Genomic DNA, 25,828 nt, shown 5'->3' with positions numbered 1-25,828 from the left:
GCAGAATGACTGGGCAGCTTATAGGGGGTGGGGGGTGGGGAGCAGCACGGCCCTGCAGAATGGAGTGGCTTATGCACAAGGCAGGTGGGAGGACTGACAAGGGCAGCCTGGCAGGTCCCAGGTGGGAACCAGTGTGCAGCAATGGAGGTCTGCTGAGTCAGGACCATTTTGGATCGGAGTGCTGCCAGGGTGGGACCCTCTCTAATCCTGCCATCTCTACATGGGCTTCAAAGCCACACTGAGGGGACAGGGCACCAAGGCCCCTAGAGATCATTTCCCAGCTGCGTCAGGAGAAAGCCCAGGCTCTGAGTGACTTACCTAAGGCCCTACACTTAAAAGCAGGGCACACACCACACTCTGCCTCTGGCAGCAATGGGTGCTTCACGTCGCCACCTCTTTTCTACTCCTATCTTATTTTTTTTCCCACCCTGAGACAGGGTCTCACTGTGTAGACCCAGACTGATCTCAAAATCACAGCCTCTTGATCCTCCTGCCTTATTCTCCCAACCACTGAGATGCCAGGTGTGTGCCACCATGCCCAGCACCGTCATCTCTTCATACTCAATAAATAATAAACACTTGTATTAATAGGACACTAAGCCTAGGGTATTGCCTATATAAGTCATTTAACTCCTACAACCCTACAAGGTAAAAACTATTGTATCCACTTCGCAGGTGAAGAAACTGAGACCCTACAAGGCTGGAGAACACACCAAAGAACAAATGGCCAAAATGCAGTCTGGAGCCAGCATGTGAGCATCCATCCTGTGCCACAGGCTGTCACACTGAGTGGAAGCTCTGCCCTGTCCCCTGTGTGCTCCAGGCCCCAGGCTAGGTGCCTGCTGGTGTACGTTCAGCAGCAGCCATGTCACAGTGTGCTTCCTAACACAAGCGCTGACAGAGGGCCCCTGCATGCCCAGCAGGGCCATGAGATGTGTGCCTGGGCTGTGGGGCCCGGCAGCCCCAGCTCCCTCGCCAGCAGAGCTACTACAGCATGACGGATGTGCCCGACGCCGCGGGGAGCCCAGGGTAGAGCAGTTGCCTGGAAACAGACTGCTCTCGCGGCCCACACTCAGACCTTTGTCACCATCTCAAGGACCTTTTTTTTTTTTTCACTCCTCCTCCTTTCTCACTGGAGCCAGACCCTGCATGCAGGTGAGAAACTGCAGCCAGTGTCACCAGCAGCCCCTGTCACTGGCGATCTTGGAAACCCATGGCCCAGGAGGGGAAAAGAGGTTCTGGGAGAGACAAGGAGGGGGAGAGGGAGATATTCCGTGGGAGGCCTAGCCTGCCTGTGGAAAATTCTACTGGGACTCTTCTCTCCCTGGCTTTCTCGCTCCCTCATCACCACACCACACACCACAACACACCACTATCCTCAGCTGTCCTGAAGAAGCCAGAGTCTAGTCCTTTCTCCTAATGGCAATACTGGAAGCTGCTGCCTAGAGGGTGGAGCCCAATGATCTACCCAGGGCCAGGCCTCCCAGAGCTGGGGGACAGGTGCAGTGCCCTAGCATGAAGGCACTAATTGGCTCTTGGGCTGGTGGGCCTTGAGAAGGGATTAGCTGGGCCCTAGGGAACAGCCTCGGGACTGGGCCACGCCCCAGCCAAGCTTGGGGACAAGGGTGAACAGCAAGGATCTTGAGGTTAGAATAGCATAGGTTCAAATTGTAGATCTGTCTCTTAAGCAAGTCATTTCTTTGTGCCTCAGTTTCCTCTTCAGTGAACGCCATAGGGTTCCTGGACACACACATGCCATAAGGATGATATTCCAGTTCCAAACACTCAGGGAGACAGGAGACCCACACCCACTAATTGGATAAAAACAGAAACTGAGGTGACCTCAGGCTCATTTTGCCCAAGTCAGACACCAGAAAAGAGGAGGGTGTATGTGTCTCTCTCTACCTTTGAAAAAAATTCATTCATTCATTGATTCATTCATTCATTCTTTCACTTTAACATATACATTTATTTTATTGCACATGAATAAAAAAAACTACATACAGCAGGGAGAACCATGAGACAATCATGAGTTATATAAATGTTACATTCATAGGGATTTGGCTATTTGTATTTGTCAAACTTGAAGTAAACATCTTTCCTATCTTGTTGGGTCTAAATTTCTGAATGAAATTCAATATTTATCATATTTCATCTCTATTAACTTAAATCCTTTATCTTGATCTAAAAAGATCTTATCTCCTAACCAACTAAACTTGATTGTAAAACTAAACTTTCTGGTCTTCAAACCCCCCCCCCCCCCCCCACCCCCCCCCCGCTCAGAGACTTGAACTGGTAGGGCAGGATGGCATCTTCCAAAATGAAAAAATGACTGAGACAGTTTGCTGCCTGAACAGTCACCCAATACTCTCTCTAACATTGGAGCCTCATCTTCGGCCTTCTAGCCCAATATCTCTGCCAGATCTATTTCCGAGGAAAGAAGTATTGAGGACTTGCTTACCCTGTCTTGGCAGAGTTTGGCCAGCAACTCTGTCTACATCTAAGCTGCCCATTTTTAGGTAGAATTCTGTCTGTGGTAGAAACGAGGACATTTTGTCCAGTGGCCGGTTTGCCACATTTGAAACTAACTCCATAAGGAGGTTCTTTGATGCTCATCTTCTTTGAGGATGGCTGAGTGTTGTCAGGAGTTAACTTGTCTTGTTGTCAAAGAATCTTGAGAATAATAAAAACATCTTTAAATGCCATATTCTGTGGGTCTCTGAGGCTTTTGAAGACCTTATTAACTATTTTACCTTGTACATCTATAGAGTCCTATCCATCTGTTAGACTTAGGATATATATTCTTGTGCTAAATCAGACTAGTATTTGACATGACCATGATTTGCATAAATATACAAAATTCTGTACCAATGACTTAGGCCTTGAGTTAAGGAGTAGGTTCAACCATCTACCTTTTGTTCTATCCTCCATCTCTATGTCTATATCCCGCTTTCTTTCTTTTCAGCTATCTCCTTGCCTATGGATGAAAGATAAAGGAAAAGAGAGACATCCCTGAGTTCAGCCTAGTTTTCTCTCTGTATAAGACCAATAATAACTTATAACCACTTCCTAGTGAAAATAAGCATTTGTAGATCCAGAGAACAAATCTCTCTACCTTCTTTTTGAGCAAGACTCTGTGCTCACTCTGAAAATTAGATGCCAAACCACATGCTCTGAGCCTTCTGTGCCTCCCCAACGCCAAGACAGAACACAAACTAATGACTAGAGATGCCACTTGATGGCTGAGCATTTGCCTCACTTGTAAGACGTGGATTCCATTCCTAGCAGCAGAAGCCTGGCTTGTGGGTGCTTCAAGGTCTCTGCATAGCCTGTCACCTCTGCTGGGGACAGCCATCCTCTCCTTAGCTCCTTCTGAGGCTCACCCTTCCAGAAAGCCTTTCCAACCCAGTTCTCCTGAGCCCACGCTGGGAACTCCTTTAACTATGCCTGAGACAGCTTCCTGAAGCTTCAAGGCCAGTGTGGAGAGCCAGTCTGGCCTGACCTCGGGGGCAGTAGGCAGACCCCATCTCCTGGTCTTGGCTCTCACTCATCCTCCACAACATGCAGGCTGTGTGCCCAGCCTCACCAGCCCTGCATCCAGCCATCATTTGTACCTCTACTCCTTTGTTGTTGAGGCACCTCCATGCCCCACAACAAGGCTGAAGGTCCCCTGCCTCTGTTCCATTAGGTACAGGTCAGACCCCATCCTAGGCCTTGCCCTGAGTCCTCAGTGCCATAGAGAAGAGGCCTTGCCATCCATTCTTCCTGAAAGAGTCCTGGTCCTGCCCTCACTCAACAAAAGTCAGACCCAATTCCTGGCACTTGGCCACACACATCTCAAGAGAAGTAAAGGGGGGCCTGGGGTCCAGAAACCAAGCCCTTCTGTTGCCCCAGGAACTGAGGTCTGGCTAGGCTTCTCTTTCTACCTGTGGCACCAATGTGGCATGTCAGGGCTGTTGTCACTGGACTTGCATTCCATGTGTTCCTTCACCTGAAGAGTTAAAATAAACCCAAGGCAATGACAGTGGCAACAATAAAGTAGCAGTCGTAATATCTGCCACTCTTTAGGTGCCAGCCTCCCAACCTCACATAATCCCAACATTAAGGATAGAGAAACTTGCCAGAGAAGCAAAGTGACTTATCTAAGGTCACACAGCCTAAAAGCCAGAACATCAGGATGAAGCCTCAGGATAGAAAAACTGTGCTGCCCTGGGGTGAAGGACCGCTTGGTCTCTGCAAGGTAATGTTAACTCTCAGGTGTTGGTAGCCCCAATTCTGACCGATAGGCCCCAAGCTTGTCTCGGGTGGCCACCCACTAATTAGCCAGGTGGCTTCTGCAGAGCAATTCTCCTAGGAAAGGCTGAGCTAGGAGCAAGAAAGGTAATTGCTAATTTGCACGAAAGGAGACAAAGGGGACAAAGGCACCTTTGGTGCAGCTAGCTTCTCACCCACAAGGACCTGTCGCCAGCCGGGCCCAGAAGCATCTGCACACAGCTCCAGCCAGGGCCACCCCTCAAGAAGAAGAAAACCCTCTTGGGGAGGGGTTAGGGGAGGGGGAATTGAGCAATGGACACTGGCACCTCCCACTGTGTCCCACCGGTCCTCTCCGTGCCTTTCTCACTGAACTGCACTGCAGTTTACTGAGTGGCTCTTGTTCTCAGCCCACGGCAGGTGAGAAAGACCTAGCTAGGAAACCGAGAAGCCAGATTAGGATTCAGCCAGCTTCCTCTGTGCTGTTCACTGTATTCTGAGTGCCCAGCTCATGCCGCCCGCGTGCAGGCACCCACACGAGGGCAGAAGCTACAGAATACAAAGGGGGGAGGGGTGCCTAGTTGGCTCACACCAGTAACCTTAGCCCTCAAGAGACTGAGGACGATGACAAGTTGGATGCCAGCATGGACCTAGGGTTTCCAGGCCCACCTCTTAACGGTTCAAGACACACTCACTCTTCACTGTGCGTGCGTCTGTTTCTTCATCCAATACACGGGTCCTTTAAGGTGTGAACCAAAGTGGGCTCCCCGACCTTTCCTGCCTTCACAAGGCTAGCACCCAGACGGGCTAGATCCAGTGGCCAGAAGCCAAATCATTTGAAGACTAAGGCTACAGTAATCAAGGAGTTGGGATTTCTCGGCTGGATTTTGAATCAGGGGCTGGAAAGCCAGGAAGGTGGGTGATAGGAGAAAGAGGGCTTCCTGTTCAGGTCCACCTGCCAGCACCTGCAGCTTGGGAACAGGCAGACCCCAGACAGGTGTGTCCCTCTTTGAAGTTTAGATGTCTGTCTTGACTGTGATGTCCCCTAAATGTGGCGGTCCTAAGATTCAGAGATGTTGCTAGGCAGCTATTTCTGGGGTCACTGTGGCAGAACAGTCAGGGGACCCAGCTCTCCTTTCCCTGGATGGACACACAGGCCAAGCAGAGAGTCACATGAAGCACTCCTTCCTCTTCTCCCAGACCTAGCCCCACCCCCACTGCCTTGTGGCCTGCCTTTCTCCCAGAACTGGCCTTTCACCAGCATCACCACAGCCCTCCTGACCGTGCCTTGCAAAACCTGCTCTGGACCACAAATCTGAGAGTGGCTGTCACTGTGTATGGCAGTGGGTGGAGGATGTCATGTGCCAAGTGGATGACCTGCATGCTCATGGCCACAGATGAGGCCCCACGCACCATGAAGCTCCTGGAGCCAGGAGACCTTGGTCTTTGTATCCATCTGTCCTGCTGCTCACTATGGCCATAGACAACTCAGGCATGCACTCCAGGCCTCAGTTTATCCCTCTTAAGATGGGCTATTTTATCTCTCCCTCTTTTCCCATGGACTCTTAGAGACCCATGTAACAAGACAAGCATGCAAAATAGGAGAGTGATTTGACTCATACAGAAGACTGGCCTCCAGTGTTGAATGCTGACTGAGTACCCCCTGCTGCTGGGGCCAAGGCTGGCCTCTTGAATGCTTTCTAAAGGATTCTCTGCAATCTCACAGCCATTCTGATCTACAGGCATCCTGTCCCCACTGAGGACACTGATGCTCAGAGAGGAATTTGCCTAAGGTCATTCAAATCCAGGCCCAGGTAGGAAAGAGCTACTCTAGTGATGAGTCAAGAGGACTGTCCCTCCTCACACAGGTCATAAAACTGACTCTAAGAGTTAAAGAAAAAGGCAGCAAGGCCCCTGCCCAGCTCCACCCAGGAACGAGAATAAAGGCTCATAAATTGTTTTGTTCTGATACCTTTCAGAGACCTGAAAGGTAAAAGCTGGTGCTTTGGCTGGGCTGGGCGTGGTGACACATGACTTTAATCTCAGCACTCAGGGAGGCAGAGGAAAGGCTGATCTCTGTGAGTTCGAGGCCAGCCTGGTCTACAAAGCGAGTCCAGGACAGCCAAAGCTAACACAGAGAGACCCTGTCTCAAAAAACAAAAACAAAAAAACAAAAAAAAAAAAAAACAAAAAACAAAAAGAAGCTGGTCTTTTTGGCCAGGCTTAGTGGCACACACCTTTAATCCCAGCACTTGAGAGGCAGAGTAGACAGATCTCTGAGTTCAAGGCCAGCCTGGTCTACAGAGTGGGTTCCAGGACAGCCAGAGCTATATAGTGAAACACTGTCTCAAAACAAAAACAAAAACAAAATAAACAAACAAACAAAAAACTAAACAAACAGGCTGAGGAGATGGCTTAGTGGTTATGAACATCGCTTGTTCTACCAGAGAGGCAGAGAACTCTGAGTTCTATTCCCAGTGTCCTCACGGCTCCTCACAAGTATCGGTTTCAGTGGATGCAATCTCTCAGAAATCCAGGCTAATAACAATAACAACAACAACAATGTACAGAAAAGGGACAACAAAACTAAACAAACAAACAGCTGTTCTTTTGATTCCCAAATACACAGGTAGCAAGGGTGAGGCTTCCTTACTGATCCTCAGACTCACAGACACTCCCCTGCTTCAGGGCCCTTAGCTCACTCTTTTTTCTCCCTAAAATGCTTTTCCATCAGATACCTACATAGCTTACTTGCCAGCATCCTTCAGGGTCTTGCTCACCTGTCACTATGAAATGCCTTCCCTGACTCTTTCAGTGCTCCTCTGCTCCACCTTCTCTGGCATTTGCCAGCCTCTGACAAGCCGGGCACCCTCTTGTTTATTGGGCAGTGTCAGCCCCACAGAGTGACAGTTCTCTGATGGCAGTGATTTGCTTTTTCTTTTCATTTTTATTACATTCATGGGGGGACACACACATACATACCATGGTGCACATGTAGAGGTTAGAGGTCAACTTCTCCATACACCATGGGAGCCCCAGATCAGGCCTGGGTTGATGGGCTTGGCAGCACACATCTTTACCTGTGTGAGCCATCTTGCTGGGCTCCTAGGGCTTGACCTTTGCATTTCCACTGCATAGCGCCTGGCACAGAGCAGGCATAACTGCAAATACTTGGACAAGTGAGTATAACCGAGGCTTGGGGTGGGAATGAGGGGTGACCCGGGACACCCAGGAAGCATAGAAGCCACCTTTGCATCTGACCTTCTACCTCTAGACCCTTCCCTTCCTTTTCATCTTCACGGGGATCAGCTTGGATTTGCAAGCACCGAGTGCACTGGGCCTGGGTCCCTCCCTCCTTTCTTGCCCTCCAGAGGACCATGTCCCCCCTGCAGAGGGCCTGTGTAAAGTGTTCTCAGCAGGGGCAGGAAGGTGGATGTGCCCTTCCAGTGCCCCTTGCCTCTGCCAGCCACGCCCACTCCAGATCTCAGAATGGGTAAAAAACAGAATCTTCTCTTTTCTGCTGCCTGAGAAGCCTGCGGAAAGTTCCTTGACTTTAGGAGTTCTGGTGGCCCCACAGAAGGTGGCTCTACCCTTTCAGACAAGGTGCTGCGGATTAGACAAGCCAGCATAAACCCTGCCTGGGCACATCAGACTCAGGCACTCCCCTCCCCCCACACACACACCCACACTGGTCCCAGGATTGAAGACAGGGACCTGAGAGGCTGAGGAGGTGACTGTGTGCTGTAACTGGCAAGCAGCCACACCTGAAGTGGCTGCTGGTCAAGCAGCCTGACTGAGTTCACATCCGGCTCACAGGGGCTTTGGCAAATTGTGTACGATCTCTATGCCATGCAGGATTGGTGCAGAAGCTAATGTGCAAATACATAGAGAGCATGTAGGACAGGGCAGCCCACAAGCGCTCACTGAAGTGTGAGCTGACACACTACCATCATCTTGTCGGCATCGACATCATCATCACCACCATCGTTATGGTTATAACCCACCAGCCCATTATTACCACCATCATCATTATCCCCATTCTTACCACCACCATCACCATCCTCATCATCATCCCCATTACCTCATCTTCATCACCACCAGCAGACTCATCACCATTACCATCACCAGCCCATCACCACCATCATCAATATCATAGTCACCACCATAACCAACATTTATCACAACCATTATCATCACCATCATCATGGTCATCAGCATCACCACTGCTCCGTTGCCATTGTTACCACTACCATCATCAACATCACCACCAGCATCCTAACTACCACATCACCATAGTAACCGCTTCCATCACCAACATCATCATCATCACTGTACCACCACCACCAGCACCAATTGCCAGACCACTCACAGCACCATCGCAACTATTTAGCATCTGTTTACCACAGTGTATCCTGAATTTTGCCATAGCAGAAGCTAAACCTGTGGGGCTCAATACTGCAGCCCAGGAGGCCCCTCTAAATAGGTAAATGAATAGGTGACGAGTGACGCTGACGAGGACAGAGGAAGAACAGTGAGTGCTACTTTGGGGAAGTGGCAAGAATCAGGATGAGATGCTAGGAATGATCCTTCATTCCTTGCACCCCCAGAGTTCTACTTTGCAGAGAAGGGAGGCTCCAAGGAGCCTGATAGGGGGCAGCTGGTTGGCACTAGAGACTGTTGGCAGAAGTAGCCACAGGGCTGGCACTATCAGGACAAGGCTGCCTGCCAGCTCCCCAGCCTTGGAGGTAGGAGGTCAAATCTGTGCTGTGCCCACCCCTCACTGCCATGTCCTGGTGGAATAAATAAATGAACAGGGCCTGCTGCCTGGCGATGAATGAGTGACCTAGCCCTCCTGAGGTCTGTATGGACTCGGATGGACTCAGACTGCTTCACACTCACCTCCCAAGCACTGCATTCATGGGTGGGGGCCACCATGCCCAGGCAACCCTATGTCACTTGCTGGTGGCTTCCATGTTAGCCTTTGTTCTTTAAAATAACTGCAGCAGCTGCTGAATACAGCGCCATGAGGCAGGTCCTGGGCCAGAATTCCTTGCCTGAATCCCATGACTGTGCACAGCAACTTCTGCCACCAGGGTTTGCTAGCTGGAGGAGGAAACAGAGGACCAGACTGGTTCGCTATTTCCCCACAGCTGCCCAGGTACTCCACAGCACTGTGGCAGGGTTCTCCGCTCTGCTAGGGTCCACAGAAGATAGCAGCACTTCAAGCTCAGCTGCAGATCCTCCCAAGGGCAGGGGCCTGCCAGTCAGGGCCTCAGTGAGAAACCCCAGCCCTCCACCATATCTGAGGCACTGACTCAGCTTCCCACAGCAACCTGGTGCCGCCTCCCCTCTCAGGAGCTCAGGGCCAGAGTGGCACAGGTTTTCCAAAAATCATCAGGTTGAGGAGGGGGTAGGGAAGGCCACGCATCCCTGGATCCTGGCCTCAGATCTTTCTTTGGGCCCCCTCCCCTCCTGTACCCATCATCACCCAAAGTGCCCTGTCTAGGAGCCCAGGATCTATCTGTCCACAAGCCCTGGGGCCCAATCAGCAACCAGGAAGCCCCTCTGCTCAGAGGCCTGTCACAAGATCTGGAGCTATGAGGCTGACCTCTCCCAGTAAGTGGAGGGGATGTGGGGAAGGACACATAATAAAAACTGAGCTTGGGGATCTAAGAGGAGATCTCAGCAAACATTTAAACTTGCACATGAAGTGTGAACAGCCATGCACACACAACAATTAATACCAACAGCAGCAGTGGTGACAGCTGTGGCCGTATGAGTCCACACCCAGACCTCAACCGTGTGCCAATTATGCCCTCCACTGCCACTGAAGCAGATTCTGTAATTATCCCACACTGTTCAGATGCAGAAACTGAAACAAAGAAGTTAAGCAAGTTGCTCACGTCACACAGCAAGTAGATGGTAGACTCAGGATCCAAACTTGGCAGCCTGGCCCCAGAGTCAAAGGGCTGACAAGGCTGTTTCAGGACTGGAGAGCCTGGGGCAGGGGCAGGAACTGGCCACTGGGGGTTGCTGCTGAGTTACTGTTGCCTTAAACCACACACACACACACACACACCCTGTAAGCAAGCTTCTCCCAAGCACCTGTGTGCACAGGGTCTGAGCTCCCCTGATTCCATAGCATCCTCTCCCAACCCTGAGCCCCAGTACCATCCGGACCATACTGGTCTCTGCTTGGAGCTGTGGGCCACACTGTGGCTAGACTGAAACTGCATTTCCTTCTGCCATGGTGAAGGGCAGGGACTCGTGCCCTCAGAGCTGGGACCAGGTTCTCCCATTGGGCTGATGTGGTGCAACAATGTGGCCCAGAGTTAGCATCTTGCCATATGGACTCACACCACCCTGCTCATTCCTGCAAGAGCCACTATCCAAGCCTACATCACAACCCTAGGGCCCCTTGGGTTTCAGCCCAGCTGTCTGTCAAAAAAATGTGTGGTGTGGGGAGCCAAAGCCAGGCACCATCATATGGTTCCCAGCCCCTGCCTTGCTGCCTCTTACAGCTGTGCAGCCTTGGCACATGGACTTAACCTCTCTAAGCCTGACTCTCTATCAGCAGTGTGAGGGCAGTCACCCAGGGCTGAGTACACCTAAAGTCTTTGGCCCAGGACCTGGCACTTCCCAGGGCCTCAGCAAACTGTGTCAATGCTGCCACTGTTCTCATTCCACAAGTACACAGAAGGCACTGACTCAGTGTACCCCTAATCATCCCTGTAACCCCAAGAGAGCATTAACGTCACTCTTCCATTTTGCTGATGTGGAGATGGAGACCTGAAGAGGTTGTTTCTAAGGTTTCACACCCAGTAAGAGAACAAAACTTTGAATCCAGAAGCCCCAGACTTGAGGAAGTGTACACACAGCTGCTTGTTTGCTCGTTTGTTTGCAACAGGGTTTCTCTGTGTAGCCCTGGCTGTCCTAGAACTCACCATGTAGACCAGGCTGGCCTTGAACTCAAGAGATCTGCCTGTCTCTGCCTCCCAAATGCTGGGATTAAATGTGTGTGCTACCTGGTCTGGGACACCCACAGCTCTTTTTTTTTTTTTTTTTTCCTCTGTGTAGCTTTTGCTGTCCTGGACTCACTTTGTAGACCAGGCTGGCTTCAAACTCACAGAGATCCACCTGCCTCTGCCTTCCAAGTGCTGGGATTAAAGGCATGCCCCAACAATCCTGGAGGCTGATGTCCTCATCCCGGAAGTCCCTGCAATGCCCATGTCTGAGTACCCACTCTGCCCCTCACTCTCTCCCACCTTGACTCACTGCTTCTTCTTTGACCCTCAAGCCCAGAGTCCCCGCAGCTGTTGCTGACCACAGGACACGCACAGCAGCTAACTGTTCTTTGATGCCGGGCTGAGCACTTTGCTTGGAGGATCCCCTACTTCCCACAGTTTCAACCCAGGCAAGACCACTGGGCTCACAGAATGGGAAAACTAGCTGGATGGGAGGCAGGGACATTCTCAAGGTCATCAAATGACTGTTAGTTGAGAGTTCAGTCGGGAGGCCAGGCTACTGAGCTCAAAGGTCTGCAGGCAGGGCCATTCCACCAGAGCCCTGACAGCAGCTCCCCATTACTGACGACATGGTTACCACTCTGGGGTGGATGATCTATCCTAGAGCTTACCAGGAGATTAATGGAATTCAGAGCTCTCTCTACCTCTTTTATTTATGCTTTTAAGCTTACTTCATGGTTGGGGAGGAATAGAAGTCTCAGTCAGAGTACTTACTAGTTTTGCAGAGTACCTGGGTTCGGTTCCCAACACCCACATGACACAGCTCACAAGGCCCTGTAACTCCAACTTGAAAGGCTTCAACACTCTGGTCTCCCTGGGCACCCTCACGCATACGGCGCATATAAACTCATGCAGGCACACACACACATACTAATAAACACATATTTTGTGGTGCTGGGGATGGAACCTAGGACCTTGTTCATGCTAAATAACACTGGGACTCCTGAGCTACAGCACCAGTTCCATCATTCCATGGGATAAATGGGGGCTAGAAAGGGGGTGCGCTCAAGACTGCAAGGCAGTAAGTGGTGCCAGGCACAGTGGCGCATGCCTGTGATCCCAGTACTCGGGAGGCGAGTTCGAGGCCAGCCTGGTCTACAAAGCGAGTCCAGGACAGCCAAGGCTACACAGAGCAACCCTGTCTCAAAAAAAAAAAAAAAAAAAAAAAAAAAAAGGCCTTGGGCTCCAACATCATCACCAAAATAAAACCACCCATAATCTCCCACTCCCCTGACCTCTCCACCCAGAGTTCCAGAGCATCTCCAGGTCCCTAGAGCTCCCGCTTTGCAGGAGGGCCCCTGAGGTGCCTGAGATGGAGCAGCAGTCCCTACTTTAACCAGTCTAGCACACTGAGCTTCACGACTCCATCCCACCTGCCCATGGGACGGATTTTTTCAGCATAAAAGGCCAGGATCAGAGCAGGCAAGCCACTTTTACCCGATGTCACACAGCCACTCACATGGCTCTAAAGACAGGTCTGCCACTGGTCCTCTGGCCTTTCCTTTAAGGTCTCTGGCCTAATCCTGAGCACCAGGTGCCTTCGCAGACCCCTTTGCACTCTCATGAGAATGTCCACCCTACTACTTAATTCATTCAACTCAGTTCCTTCCTTAATTTCCCCACCAATCTGAAGAACCACCATTAGACCCATTTTTCTGATGAAGTTGCTAGTGGCTACCTGGCTGGGTACTAAGCACAGGCTGCACCTCGGTTTGCTAATCTGCAGAATGGGGTTCATAACAACTGAGGACTGTGCAAGACTGGGGAAGCTAGGGGCTGGCCCGTGAACAGACCCAGATGAGGCCCTGAATCTACTGTGTTCTTGTCTGCACCTCACACCCATCAGGCCTTGCCTGATGAGGGAAGGTGCCATGTCAGATGCTGAGAAATGCTGAGTCATCCACCCAAGCAGAGGCCTCCCAGGAGAAGAGGGTGACAGGGTCCCAACTCAACAGGAAGGTTGCAGGCAGCCCACGGCTCCTGTGTACATGGCAGCTCCTGAACTGGGCCACCAGGGCCTGAGTCACTGGGGCTCCCCATTGGCCTCCCGCAGCTACCATAGGGTTTGTGGACACTTAGACTCTACTCACCAGTCTGCTCAAGACCCCCCTCACACACCCTAACACACAGCTACAGTCCCACCATGTACAGCCTCATCCAGATCCACCAAGGCCGCATCTCCTGGCTTCTGAGATACACCTCTTTGCCTCTCATCCCCACATGTCACTCTACCCTAGGAGGTGAGTCCCCAGGACTGCAACTTCCCATGGCTGTTTCTCTGACTGAATCCTTCTCTCTCTCCTTCGCCAGAGGCTCCTTCTATCCCAACCAGGTTCCCCCGTACACTCCTCGGGACCCTAAAGCCATTCTCAGTAGACTAAATCAATGGCCATCCCCAGCCTTGAGGAGAGCCAGCCAGACTCCATCCTGCAAAGGCCTCATCAACCCTGTCCACTTTGCCTTGGTTCCGGTTCCAACCTGTTCATTTCTACTTTTCAGTGGAAGATAGGTTGGGCACCTTAAGGCACAGGTCAAAGGCCAGTTCTCTGAGGGCATTCCAGGCATTAATGGGCTGAAGGATGGGTCTGTGCTTGGGGCCCTGGAGTGCAGGATTGGACCAACAATTATCAGAATCCTGCTCACAGGGAAGTATAATTAACCCTTCCCTGCAGGGAACCCCCAAGGGGCAGGCGCTATTCCAGGTCATTGGGATGCAAAGTAAACCAAACACACAGAGCCACGCTGAAGCTGCCATCTTGAGGGAGAACACCGCAGCAGTACTGTCTATGAGGCAGAGGGTGACAGGAAAAATAGTTTGATGGAGACAGCATCCAAGAAACCTCAGGGAGTGTCTCTGAAGAGGTGGTATTTATCGAAGATTTCAGGGAGACGGAGCTGGCCAGGCACACAGAAAATTGGGATGAAGGTAGATGGGGGTGGCAAGCCAGTACAAGGGCCCTGGGGCCTATTGTATTTGCAAAATAGCAGAAACCAGTAGGGTGTGGCCAGATGGATGAGGGAGAGTGGAAAACTATAAAGACAGCAGGTGCAAGGGCATCAGGCAGCTGGCCAGCTCACAGGGGGTTCTGGGACTTCCACCCTTGCTTTGAGTGAGGCGGGCTCATGCATTCTGTTTCTGAGCTGAGACTCACTATATTGCCCCAGCTGTGTTCAAGCTGTCCTGAGGGTCACATTACAGGTGTGTGCCAAGACATCCAGGAACAAGGTAAGGTCCTGAGGGGCCCTGGGCAGAATGATAGGACCTGTCTCACTTTTGAAAAGCGCCCCCCCCCCCAGCTGTATGGATGAAGAGGGGATCCTTTGGCCAGAGTGGACTTGGGAACCAGTAGGAAGCTAATGCCCCTCTAGGCTGGCCATAGCTGGTGACAGGAGAAGGAAGCTTGGATATGGTAGGGCTTGGGATGTTGAAGATAGAACAAGAGTTTTCAGATGAGCTGGCTGGGTAAGGAGACAAATGTAAGAGAAAGAGGTAAACAAAACAAAAACCAGGCTGGAGAGACACTGACTGCTCTTCCAGAGGTCTTGAGTTCAATTCCCAGCAACCATATGGTGGCTCACAACCATCTATGATGAGATCTGGTGCCCTCTTCTGGCCTGCAGGTGTATATGTGGGCAGAGCACTGTATACATAATAAATAAATAAATATTTTTTAAAACAAACAAACAAAAACAAAACAAAAACCACCTCCTAGATGTGGCCCAGAAAGGCAGAGTAGAGGGGTGGGAGGCGGGGCTTGAGAACAGGGAGGAGGAGCCTGAGAACAGGGAGGAGGGGCTTGTGACAGGGAGGTGGGCTTGACTTTACAACCAGATTTTTGCTCCGCTCTGGGAATTCTGAGTGAAGTCCCTCTGCACGTCCTCACTTTTACTATCTGCAGCAGAGGAGCCCCATGCCCCAATACGCCAATACGGCCAAGAGGAATGCACACTAAGGAATTGGTGGCCTTGTCCTCCACAGCCAAGCAGCTTCCCTCCAGCCTCCCCACCCCCTGTAGTTGCCCAGACCAGGCAAGGCCTGCAGCTGCAGCTGATGGAGACCAAGAGGAGGGGAGAGGGGAGGAGGGGGAGTGGCATCTGCCTCCCCAGCAGGTGGAAGAGCTGATGGAGGTCTGGGAAGCCTCAGAACCGCCCTCAGGCAAGGGCTCTGTGAGCCTGGGGTGGGCGGAGGCTGAGGACACTGCAGCCACCCCTCCCAGAGAACAGAGGGCCAGACAGAGCTCTGGCACCTGAGCCCTGCTTACTGGGGGGACCCAGGAAGGGCCTTCTGATCTCTCAAGTCTCAGGTTTCAGGGAGCACATTCATTAATTGGCACAAGGTAGGGTCTGGGGTGACTGAGAGACCTGCTCAGACCCTGGACGAATTGGTCAGGCACTTAACACAGCGGTTAAGCCTCCCCTCCCCTCAGCCTTCCTAGCACCATTGAGAGGTACAAAGGAAGGGGCTTCGCCAAGTTCCCACCAAGTTTCCTGGGCCCCTGATGGCACAGCAGCACAGAGATGCCTCAGGTACAACCTCAAGGGACCAATCCTTGTGGCTGCCTTCTGAGTACCAGGAGGACCTGGGCTGGATCTCCACTTCCACAGCCCTAGCCACTGTCCATGACAGCTTTCATCTCCAGCTCCATTTTCCAGATGAGAAGTGCAAAGCTCAGCAGGCTCATGTCCCAGCCAGCTTTTCCTAACATTTGCTGTCTGTGGGCTCCATGTGCCTTGGGATGTGACCTGCACACTAGTCCCATAAGAGAGGTTGGAACAGGGTTGCAAACCCATGGCCCTGTGGCCGGAAAGCCTTTGCCCCGAGTCGCGCTACCACCCAGCTTCCTCCCACCCCTCTGCCTGCGTTGGCACTCGGGGGCCGACCCTGGTTTTCACATTAGCAGGGTGACCTTGAGAACATTCATTAACCACTATCCTCAAGGACAGCAGCGCCTTTTCCAGGCTGGTCAGGGGCTGCATCCTTTTTCCTGTTTTCCAGGCGAGGAAACTGAAGCTTGAAGATGCCAGGCAGGTTACCTGCCACCAAGCTGGAGCTGGGACCCTGTCCATGGGGCCCGACCTACTACTCTCCTAGAAGGACCCATCCTGTCTAGGGACTTGACATTAGCCCCGGGGGTTGGGGAGTGGGGTGGGGTGGGAGGGGGTGTCAAGGAAATGTTTTAGTTTCCAGTGTGGGAACAAGGCCTCATCTTCTACTCTCTCTCTCTAACTTGGCATCAGCTGGCCAAAAGGGACACCAGAGGCAGGGTGGCCACTTGAGTTGGCCTGGCTTTGATGAAAAAACACCCCACAAGCAGCACGCTGCCACCAGCCAGCCAGGGCTTTCCATCAGAACCTCACAGACAGTCACACCATGCTCTGCCAGCCCAGCACCCCAGGTGCTCCCACATCTGCCAACACAGACTCTCACAACCACAGCCACCACAAGCATGCCGCCTCCCACCACCTGCACACACCGGTGCCCAGCACACATCCCCACCCGCACTCTTAGCCAACACACTGATACGTATACCCACTTAGCTGACTCGTGCACATACACGGTGCATATGTGTTCTACCGTATGGCCTCACACTCATGTACACTCTGTCATCAGTGGTATAACCTCTAAGGTAAGAACTGGTTCAGAGAAGCCAAGGCTTGTCTGAAGCCATCAACTTCTGTCCCTGGAGATAGGCTTCTCCACCTTAACTGGCTCCCCACCCACCCACTGGTGCTCCCAGCAGCATTTTCAGGGTTTGGCCTTCTAGCTAGGAAGGCAGCCCATGGGGTCACAACGGAGAGGCAGGCTACTTAGTGAAGGAAGAAGAGTTCAGCTGTCTCCACCCCAGCAGAGTGACTGAGAGCCAGAGAGGAGGCCTGAGGAAGTCATGACACCCTGCTCTAAAATGCCCCTCCAACAAGGTTCCAGGACCCTGTTACCCTGTTATGGAGGCTTAATTAATGAAAAGGCTTCCTTCTGCCACTCCTGAGAAATCTAAATGGGGCCCGTACCAGACACCACTGTCAACTCTCTCCCCAAAGTCCCCTGAGACCCAAGGCAACAGAGACCTTCCTCAGCCATGCCTATCCTATTGTGTTCCAGGAAAGCCCCAATCTACAAAACCAGACATCTTGACCAGAGAGATTCTTCTAAACAAATTCAGACTAAAATGTAAAAGACTGAAAGCCTGTCACGATGGGTTTAGGCATTCAAATTAGACTATGCTGCAGGATACCTCAGACTCAGAACAGAAACGTGTCTGAGCCCAGGTTCAAGGTCTGCCCACTCAGTAGTATGGCCTAGGGAAACTTCTTAAGTCTCCTAAACCTCAGTTTACCTATCTGACAGGTGATAATAATACCAGTGTTGGCCTATAAGCTCCCACAAGCGGAGGTGTCCTCTCAACACAACGGGCAGGCACACAGCAGCCTACTGAGAAACAGGTGCCAAGGAAGCTCACCTTTAATCCCAGCACTTGAAAGGCATAAGCACTGGGGGGGGGGGGGTCTCTGAGACCAGCCTGGTCTACACAGAGTTCCAGGTCAGCCAGGGGCTGTCTAAAAAAGAAAAAAAAAGCGGGGGGCAGGGGGGAGGAAAAGACAGGAGGGGGGAGAGGAGGGAGAGGGAAGGAGAGAAAGAGGTGTTACAGTGACAGTTTGGAGAAAAGGAAACAGAGTGGACTAAGGTAGATACCCCCCTGTGAAAGCCTGTTACTCAGTAGAAGTACAGTGTTACAGTGTTACACTACAGCAGCAGAGGCCCCTTCCTGCCCAGACCAGTGGCCGCAGGTGCCAAAGGTTTACACAAAAGCTCTGGGGAGGAAGACTTCAGACTGTGAAAACGCTTTCCACTAAATGAACGTCATCTGCAAACTGGGAAAAGACCACCATTAGTCGATTTGGCCAGCGCAACACCTGGGGTCCAGCTCACAGAAGCCTCATGTTGACAGTGAAGTTGGGCCATCACAGAGGGGACCCTAGAGGGATCCAAAGCATGTGCTGGGCCCAGGAGAGTCCATGGTGAAGCTCAGAGACCTGCGCCCCAGTCCACCAATGGAGCTGCCTCTCCCTGTGGGGCTCAGCGAGTGTCCTGAAAGTTGGTACTGCCTGCTGGGCTGAGACTAGCTCTCTCCAAAGAGCCTTTGGGGTTCTCTTGACCTAAGATTAAGCAACTGGCTCAGGGTCCTGTCCCAGCCTCATCTGTGGCCCTCCCAGGTCCCAGGAACAGTCCCACTCAGAGGCCAGGGGCAAAGAGGAGGAGTGGGCTCCTTTGGCTGGAACAGAATCCGAGGGTCTTCCCTCCAAGAGGCTCCCTTCCCCTGCTTAACCACCAGTGTGGTCAAAGCAGGCCAAACACAAGAAATAATAGAGCCAAACCAAGCTTTGCCCAGCCAGAGGCCCTGTCTGGTTCTTATCATAAAAAGATCTTATCCTCATGAGCACCAGTGTGGGACTCCGCCCTCTCTCAGTCTTCTGCTTGCACCTTCGACTTCCTGTGACAACCTGCACACTGAGACCAGCCTGCCTTCCCCTAAGCTAGGCTTCCCTCCCCCCCCAAAGCCCCACCCCCACAGGGGCCCCAGCTGCAGGAGGCCCTGCTGAGTGTAATTCCCTGCGCCCTCCTCTCTGCCCTGGCCCGTCCGGACAGATTAAGCCTTTGTCACATACACCCAGAAAAGCTCAGGACCAGATGGGACAGGACAAGTGTCAGTTCATCGACCCAAAGCAGACCTGGAAACTCGGAAAGGGCCTTGACCACAGCTCCTCACAGAACTGCAGGGGGAGAAAAAGGGAGGGGGGGCGGGGCGGGGCTGAGAAGAAGGACACACGGTGGTTACTCTTGGACCACTAATGTCACCCCTGGGCTTATCTCTGGGCTCCCTGATACCCTGACATTTCCTACCTGCCCTCCTTCTTGAGTCTCTGCAGACTTTTATCACTATCAGCTGTACCTGTCTTCCCTGCCAGGAGAAGTCGCTCACCCATCCCAAATGCCCAGCACTAACCTCAATGGCCCAGGGCCTACCCCAAGACCTGGAGACTCCAAATAAATATCATAGAAAAAGGTTTCTGGCCCAGTGACCTTCAGAAGAACCCACCCAAGGCAAAACTATAAAATCTTTCCCACTGACACCAGAAGTAATGACAATTGCAATCCCACGTGTGTGTCTGCACATGTGTGTATGTATGTGCTTGTGTGTGTGTGTGGATCAGTAAAGGCAGAGGGGTGACCTTTTATATCTGTCAAAAAAGGTCCCATTCAGTCCCTCCTAGGAAGCGGCCATGGCTGCCTCAGAATTCCCAGCAGAATCTGCTTCTCAGATCAGCTAAAAGGAAATGGAAACATGATACCGGCACCCCAGGAAGACATTTGGAGATGGGGTGGCAGCACTCTGGGCAACTCCAGTGGCTGATTCTGGTTGGCTAGGCAAGTGGCAGGTAACTAACAGGTTCTCTGGGGACAGGCAGACCAGGCAAGCAGGCACGGGGAACTGGAGGGACAGGCTGTCACAGGAGAGCACGCCTGTTGTGTTTGTCATCCTCCTGGCAGCCTGGGCAGGGAAGCCTGGGTCCCTGCTTCTCTGCCTCCCAGGCAGGTGGTCCCTGGGAAAGGTTTATTTTTGGTCTTAGAGCCAGGGTGGAGGCTTGTCAGGTCTCTGCTGTAAAAGACAAGCAAGGCAGACAGAGTGGGTTTCGGGAAAGATCTGTAGCAGCTAGCTAGCTAGCTCAGGCAGGCAGGACCTGAGCCCAGGCCTAACGCCAGCTTCTCCAAAAGGATGAGAAGGGGTCTTCTGCTGTGACAGCGGTATGGAATAAAGGGATGGACAAACAGCCTCATGATTAGTACTCCCTAGGGGAGTAGGTGACCCACAGAGACAGTAAGCCAGCCACCAGGTGTGGGAGCATCTCCCCCGAACCCCAATAGTAGGTGGGTTGGGGATCCTGCCTCAGACTTGAAAGGAGTTGGGGCAAGATCCTAAGCTTCTGAGAAGGGTAGCCAGGAGGATGAAGCGGCGACTGAATTGAGAAGCCCTGAAGGCTGAAGGCTAGGATCTGGCTAACAGTCTGGAGGGTGGCTGCCCTAGGAAGAACCACCTTGATATGGGGGACGGGGGGCTTACTCAGGATGGGAAGAACCAAGTGGAAGTCCCAAACTGGCAGGATGGGAAGGCCTGACCTATCTTTCTTTCCGGAGGTGACAGTTCACCTGCCCCGTAAGGGTAAATGGGCAGTCAGTTGAATGGGGGAAGGTCCTTGGCCCATCGGAGCAGGGGACAATGACCCAGACTCCCTGGGTTTGGGGGCGACTGCCCATTTACTGGGGTTTCTGTAACCTGCGCCGCAGGGATTCGGCCCAGCCTCCCGCTCCGGCAAGCCGGCGGGCGCGCCCCTCAGCCCTGCCCCCTGTTCCCCGTCCGGCCGGAGGCGGCAGCGGCGCAGATGGGCTGCTGGCGGCCGCAGCGGCAGCGGCGCGGTTATCAGCGCTCCTCGCAGATGGGCCGCCCGCCCTCCGCGCTCGCGGCTCCCACTCCCCGCGGCCTGCAGCCCCGTCCCCTGGGCGCGGGGGGAGGCGCCTCGGGCTCCGCTCTCAGCCTCCCGCCTCCTTCCCTGGCGGTCCCCTCACCCCGCGGGCCGGGCCCCGGCGGCCGCCGGAGGGGGAGGGGGAGGGGACAAGTGCACTTTTCGTAACGACCGAATCAATTGTGTGTGAAGAGCCCGCTCCGGCCGGGGACAGGGCTGAGCGCAGGGCGGGCGCGCCGGACGGGGGAGGAGCGCGGAGGGGGGAGCGGGGGAGCAGGGAGGAGGGAGGCCGGCGCGGGGCGGCTGGGTTCTAGCGCTCCGGCCGGGCGAGGCCAGGGAGGGGCGGCGGGGAGGAAAGCTAGGCTGGCCCGGCCCGGCCCGGCCAGGGACCGAACGCACTACCTGAAGGTCTAGGCGACGGAAAGTTCAAAGCTCAGCAGCGCCCCGAGAGCAGCTGCCCCCCCCAGCCCCCACCCTCTGCAGAACAATGAAGTCCCAGTGGGGGGAGCCGTGGGACCCAAGCCACACGCCCTCTCCAGGGCGCCCCGGGCCGAAGGGAATGCCCCCGCCTGGCCATCAGCCTCCTTCTTCTCGGGGGGGGGGGGGTTTGCGGTTACCCGCCCCCTCCCCAGCGCCACCCGGGCCAGCCCCGGGAACGGGGGAAGGGAGGGGATGAATAGGTCATGTTGCCCCCGTCCCAGGGCTGGGGGGAGCGCGGGGCCTGGGGGGGGGGCGGCGGGTACGCCCCACCCACCCTTGGGAGGCTGCTTCTGCGCCAGGCTGCGGCTCAGGCTGCCCCTCCCCGGGCCAGCACCGGGTGGGGTCGGGACGACAGTGCCAGAGCTGGCCCCCTCCTCTGGTGAGGGGAGGCCCAGAGGACTCCCCGTCCCGCCGTTGCCCCTGCCTCCCCACCCCCGCAGCACCACCCTCTACACACACACACACATACACACACCGCCCAGCCGGCCCGGGGGCGGGGGCGCCTCCGGCCCGGGGGCGGGAGCGAGAGGCGTCCGGGACAGGCGGCCCCGGGGCGGCAGGGGGGAGGCTGGAGCTCCGTAGCAGCCGCCTGATGGCAGGGGGGAAGAGGGGGAGGGGAGGGGACGGGAGGACAGAACACGCTGGGTTGAGCAGCCCGGGACAGCCCGCCCGTCACGGCCACGGCCCGGGCAGCGGCGCAGAGGGGGGCAGGGACGCCCCAAACCCCGACCTCTGCCCAGGCAGGCTGGGAGGGCTAGTGAGCAGGTACGCGCGCCCCGGGTGGGCTAGACACACGGACAACCCCAGGAACACACCATTCGGACACACATCCACACCCCCACCCCGCCCCCGCCCGCCCCGAGCCCTGCCGTGGGACTGGCCCGCGGCCGCCGCGCGCGCACTCACCGAGCCCGTCTTGACCGGCACATACACCACTTGGCCCATCTTGGGTTCCCGGCCGCTGCCCAGGCGGAAGCCCTTGGAGCGCACCCAGAACTGGAACTTGCCTTTCTCGCCGGCCGCCGGGCCACTGCCCGCGCCGGTCCCGCCGCCGCCCTGCAGGACCTCGGCGATCCGCTGGTATTTGCTGCGTGTCACCGTCTTGGTTTTGGCCGAGTCGCCGTAGGTGCGCAGGCACCAGTCCCGGAACTGGCGGCCCAGCTCCGAGTCCCCGGGGCTGCGCTCGCGCTCCCAGCCCCCGCGCAGCAGCAGCGTCGGCTTCGGCATCCTCCCGCCGCGCCCGGCGCCCTCGGGGGCGGGCCAGCCACCGGGCCGCCCGGTGCTGGGACTGGGCTGGGCCGGGCCGGGCTGGTCAGGGGCGCGCTGCGGCCCGGGCTGTCCCGCGGTGTGGCTCCGGCGCGGCTGCTAGATGGGCGCGGGCGGCAGCAGGACGCGCGGGGCTGCGGCGCGCTCTGTCCTGCTCGGGCGGCGGCGGCGGCGTTGGCGGCGGCTGCTCCGGCTCGCCTCCTGCTCCGCCTCCTCCTCCCCCCGGCCGGGATGCAGGAGCGATGGAGGCAGCTCCGGGCCCGGAGGTGCAGAGGGGGCGGGCCGCCCCGCGGGCGACCAGGGGAGGCGGGGAGCGGCCCCGGGCGCGGGGAGCGAGACCGAGCCTGGGCGCGGGCGGCAGCGGTGGCTGTCAGTTTGCGCGGCTCATCCTGCTCCTGCTCCTGCTCCCGCTTGGGCTGCTGCTGCCGCTGCTCTTCCTCCTCCTCCTCCTCCCGCGCCCGCCTCCACCACGCCGCGGGATCCCACCTGTTAGAGCGGCGCAGCTTGCGCCGCCGCCCGCCCCCCTCCCTCCTGCGCCCGCGCGCCCAGCCCCGCCCGGCCCGGCCCCTGGGGGCGCGGGGGCCGCTGCACCCGCAGTGCCCCGGAAGGCAGCAGCCGCAGGCGCACAGTACCCAGCTAGAGACCGCGTTCCCTCTGGCCGGCCCGGCCCATAGCCTTGAAGGCCGCGCTCTGCTGGGACTGGCTGGCTGTCCCGCAGGGAGTAGGGCACAAACGGTAGCCCAGGGAACGCTGTCCCCAGACTCCCGGTTTGGGTCGGCCTAGCCCAGGTAGCCCAACCCGGGTGGTATGGAGCAGTGTTCTCTCCCTCCCTCCCGGAATTGGCTTGACCTCTCTGGTGTCAGTATCAGCCTAGTGCCAGAACGGGAGTGCCCTCCCCGGCCCCCGAATCCCAGGCTGCCACCCTTTGAGTCCCCAAACTTCCTCTCCTTCCGCCTCATCTGAATTCCCCAAAGACTGGCCAGTCTTGTCTTAGTGGAGGTGGGGTTGGCAGCCCCAGGCCCTACAAAAGTCACCTTGTCCGGTAGCCTCACTGGTGCCAATCTCACTGCAACTCTGAAGGAAGACCTTGACACACCCACAAACCCCTGCTGTGAAGCCTGACCTTCCGCGTGTACCTTGGCCTAGAATCCCTTGTGAATAAACTTAGTGACCTCACATCCCCTCCCACCTGAGCAGATCTGACCAGTATAAAGCTTACCCACCCCCTCCGCCATGAAATTACAAGCATAAATTAAGGTTTAGGCCAATTCTTCAGAATTTCTGCCTTCCTTTCTTATCAGGGCATTAAAAAATGTTTGCACTTTCCTTTCTGCAGTCCCCTGGGGGCCACCTCCATGTCCCCAGGCCACTCTTACAGGCATATTACCACTCAGGATCCTTTTCTGCCTAAGAACTCCTTGGCACCATACTGCAGACACTGGGACAGCTGTAAAGGCAACCCCATCTTAGAAAACAGTGTTTGGGGATTGGAGAGGTGGCCTGATCTGCTCAAGGTCATGAGGAAGGAGGAGCAGGGAGTGGGTTTCTGCTCAGTTCTGCCCGGCACCTGCTACCATTTCACACATAGGCCTCCTCTCTCAGGTGGGAGCTACAGCTCACCCCCACCCCCAACCCCTCTAGTCAGAGTACCCAGATGCTCAGGGCACATATCTGACTCATCCCTGAATTTCCTGGCCCTGGCACAGCAGCTGGCACACAGTAGGTGCCAATAAATGCTGGAAGAACCTAAGGGGTCTTCCAAGTTCCAACCTCTCTGCATGTCACATAGATTATTTTTAGATAATTTACATTTTCATGTTACTTTATATACACCAACAACTCCACACTCTCTTTTCCTCCTCAGCTTCCCAAGATCTCAGATCCGGGCCACCATACACACTTTAAAGAGGTGGCCATTGGGAGCTGGGCGTGGTAGTAAACAGAGGCAAAAAGACTGAGTTCAAGACCAGTCTCCGCAGCATAGGGAGTTTCAAGATAGCTTGGATTCCACTGGGGCCCAGAGAAGGAAAAATTCTAGCAAAAGATGACCAGCCCTGAAATCTAGCGGCTTCTCCAAGACTCCCCCCCCCCCCCCCCCCAGTGTGGAGGCTTCCTTACAGCTGGCTCCCTTTCTAAGAGCCATAGTGTGCTGCCTGGCAGCACTCATGACCACTGAGTAAGGGGGATCCTGTAGGTGGCAGGGGTCCTCATCTGAGCCTGAACAACCACTACCTAAGCCAGAACACCTCTCTGCCAGTCTGCATCTTTGCCTGTTTGTCAGGCCCTAAACACCTGACTGTCAATCCAGGACTGAGGTCTAGTATGTCTGCTAAACTTTCTGCAAAGCCAAATGCACTTGAAATTGAATCTAACTGGGACTTGCTCTGTGCCCCCAGTTTCTGCCCTACAGCTTCCACCTTTGCTGGGTCAAGTGACCCCAACTTTATCATCTGTGGGATAGGCTGTATGTCATGGATAGAAATAATGAAGATGAAAAAAAGAAAGAAAGAAAGAAATCATGAAGATGATGCTGGGTCTGAGGGCGCCTGCTATATAAGGGGCAAGGTGCCCAATACGTGCCCTCTTCTTCATGGGGGCCACAAAGTATTAAAGGTGGGAAGTGAGCTTTACCGAGACCTTTTTCCCCCATGTTTCATTCATTTGGCAAACACTGGTGGGAACAAGGCCATGGGATTCTCAAGGTCCCACTCTCCTGAAACTCCTCAATGGATGGGGCGAATGGCCTTCAAGCAAACCAGGTGTCAGTCATTGAAATTGCGGGAAAGGGCCCTGTGATGGAAACAGCATGCCGTGGAAGTAAATAATGCAGGAAGTGCCTGCTATTCTTAGGGGCTAGGCAGGCCCCTCTGAGGAGGTAGGCTTGGAGAGGTGCCTTAAAGGGTAGGTGCCCTGGAGCCAGCCATGCTATGACCTGAGCAAAGAGCTATCCAGGCAGAGGGAGGAGCAAAAGCGAAAGCCCTGCAGTGAGGTAGGGCCAGGAAGACGGCTCAGCAAACTGGTAAAGGTGCTTGCCGATAACCCTGACACCCTGGGTTCTGTCCTGTCTCAGGACCCACATGGTAGACAGAGAGAACCAAGTCCTGCAAGCTGTCCTTCGACCTCCATGTGGCATGTCCCACTGCCCTCCCGGAAATAGATATATAAATGTAATTTAACTTTTTTTTAACCAGACATAGTAGTACATAGCTTTGATCCCAGCACTTGGGAGGCAGAGACGATGGGTCTCTGTGAGTTTGACACCAGCCTGGTCTACAAAGCTAGCTCCA

General features: G+C 54.6%; 1 protein-coding gene across 1 annotated transcript in view; it reads right to left on the bottom strand.

The window, feature by feature from the left end:
- Nol4l (nucleolar protein 4 like) overlaps nt 1-22,523 on the bottom strand; it is a 119,398-nt gene extending 96,875 nt beyond the window's left edge. Inside the window, exon 1 of the mRNA XM_051143442.1 lies at nt 22,182-22,523. Within this exon, the coding sequence (XP_050999399.1) occupies nt 22,182-22,502 (321 nt within the window). The 5' untranslated portion in view covers nt 22,503-22,523. The remainder of the gene's footprint in view (nt 1-22,181) is intronic.
- Between the last annotated feature and the right edge of the window lie 3,305 nt (nt 22,524-25,828).

Source organism: Acomys russatus, chromosome 4 (assembly GCF_903995435.1).
Source record: "Acomys russatus chromosome 4, mAcoRus1.1, whole genome shotgun sequence".
NCBI lineage: Eukaryota > Metazoa > Chordata > Mammalia > Rodentia > Muridae > Acomys > Acomys russatus.
The sequence above is the reverse complement of the archived record's forward strand: the minus strand, read 5'-3'. Positions and strand labels throughout refer to the sequence as shown.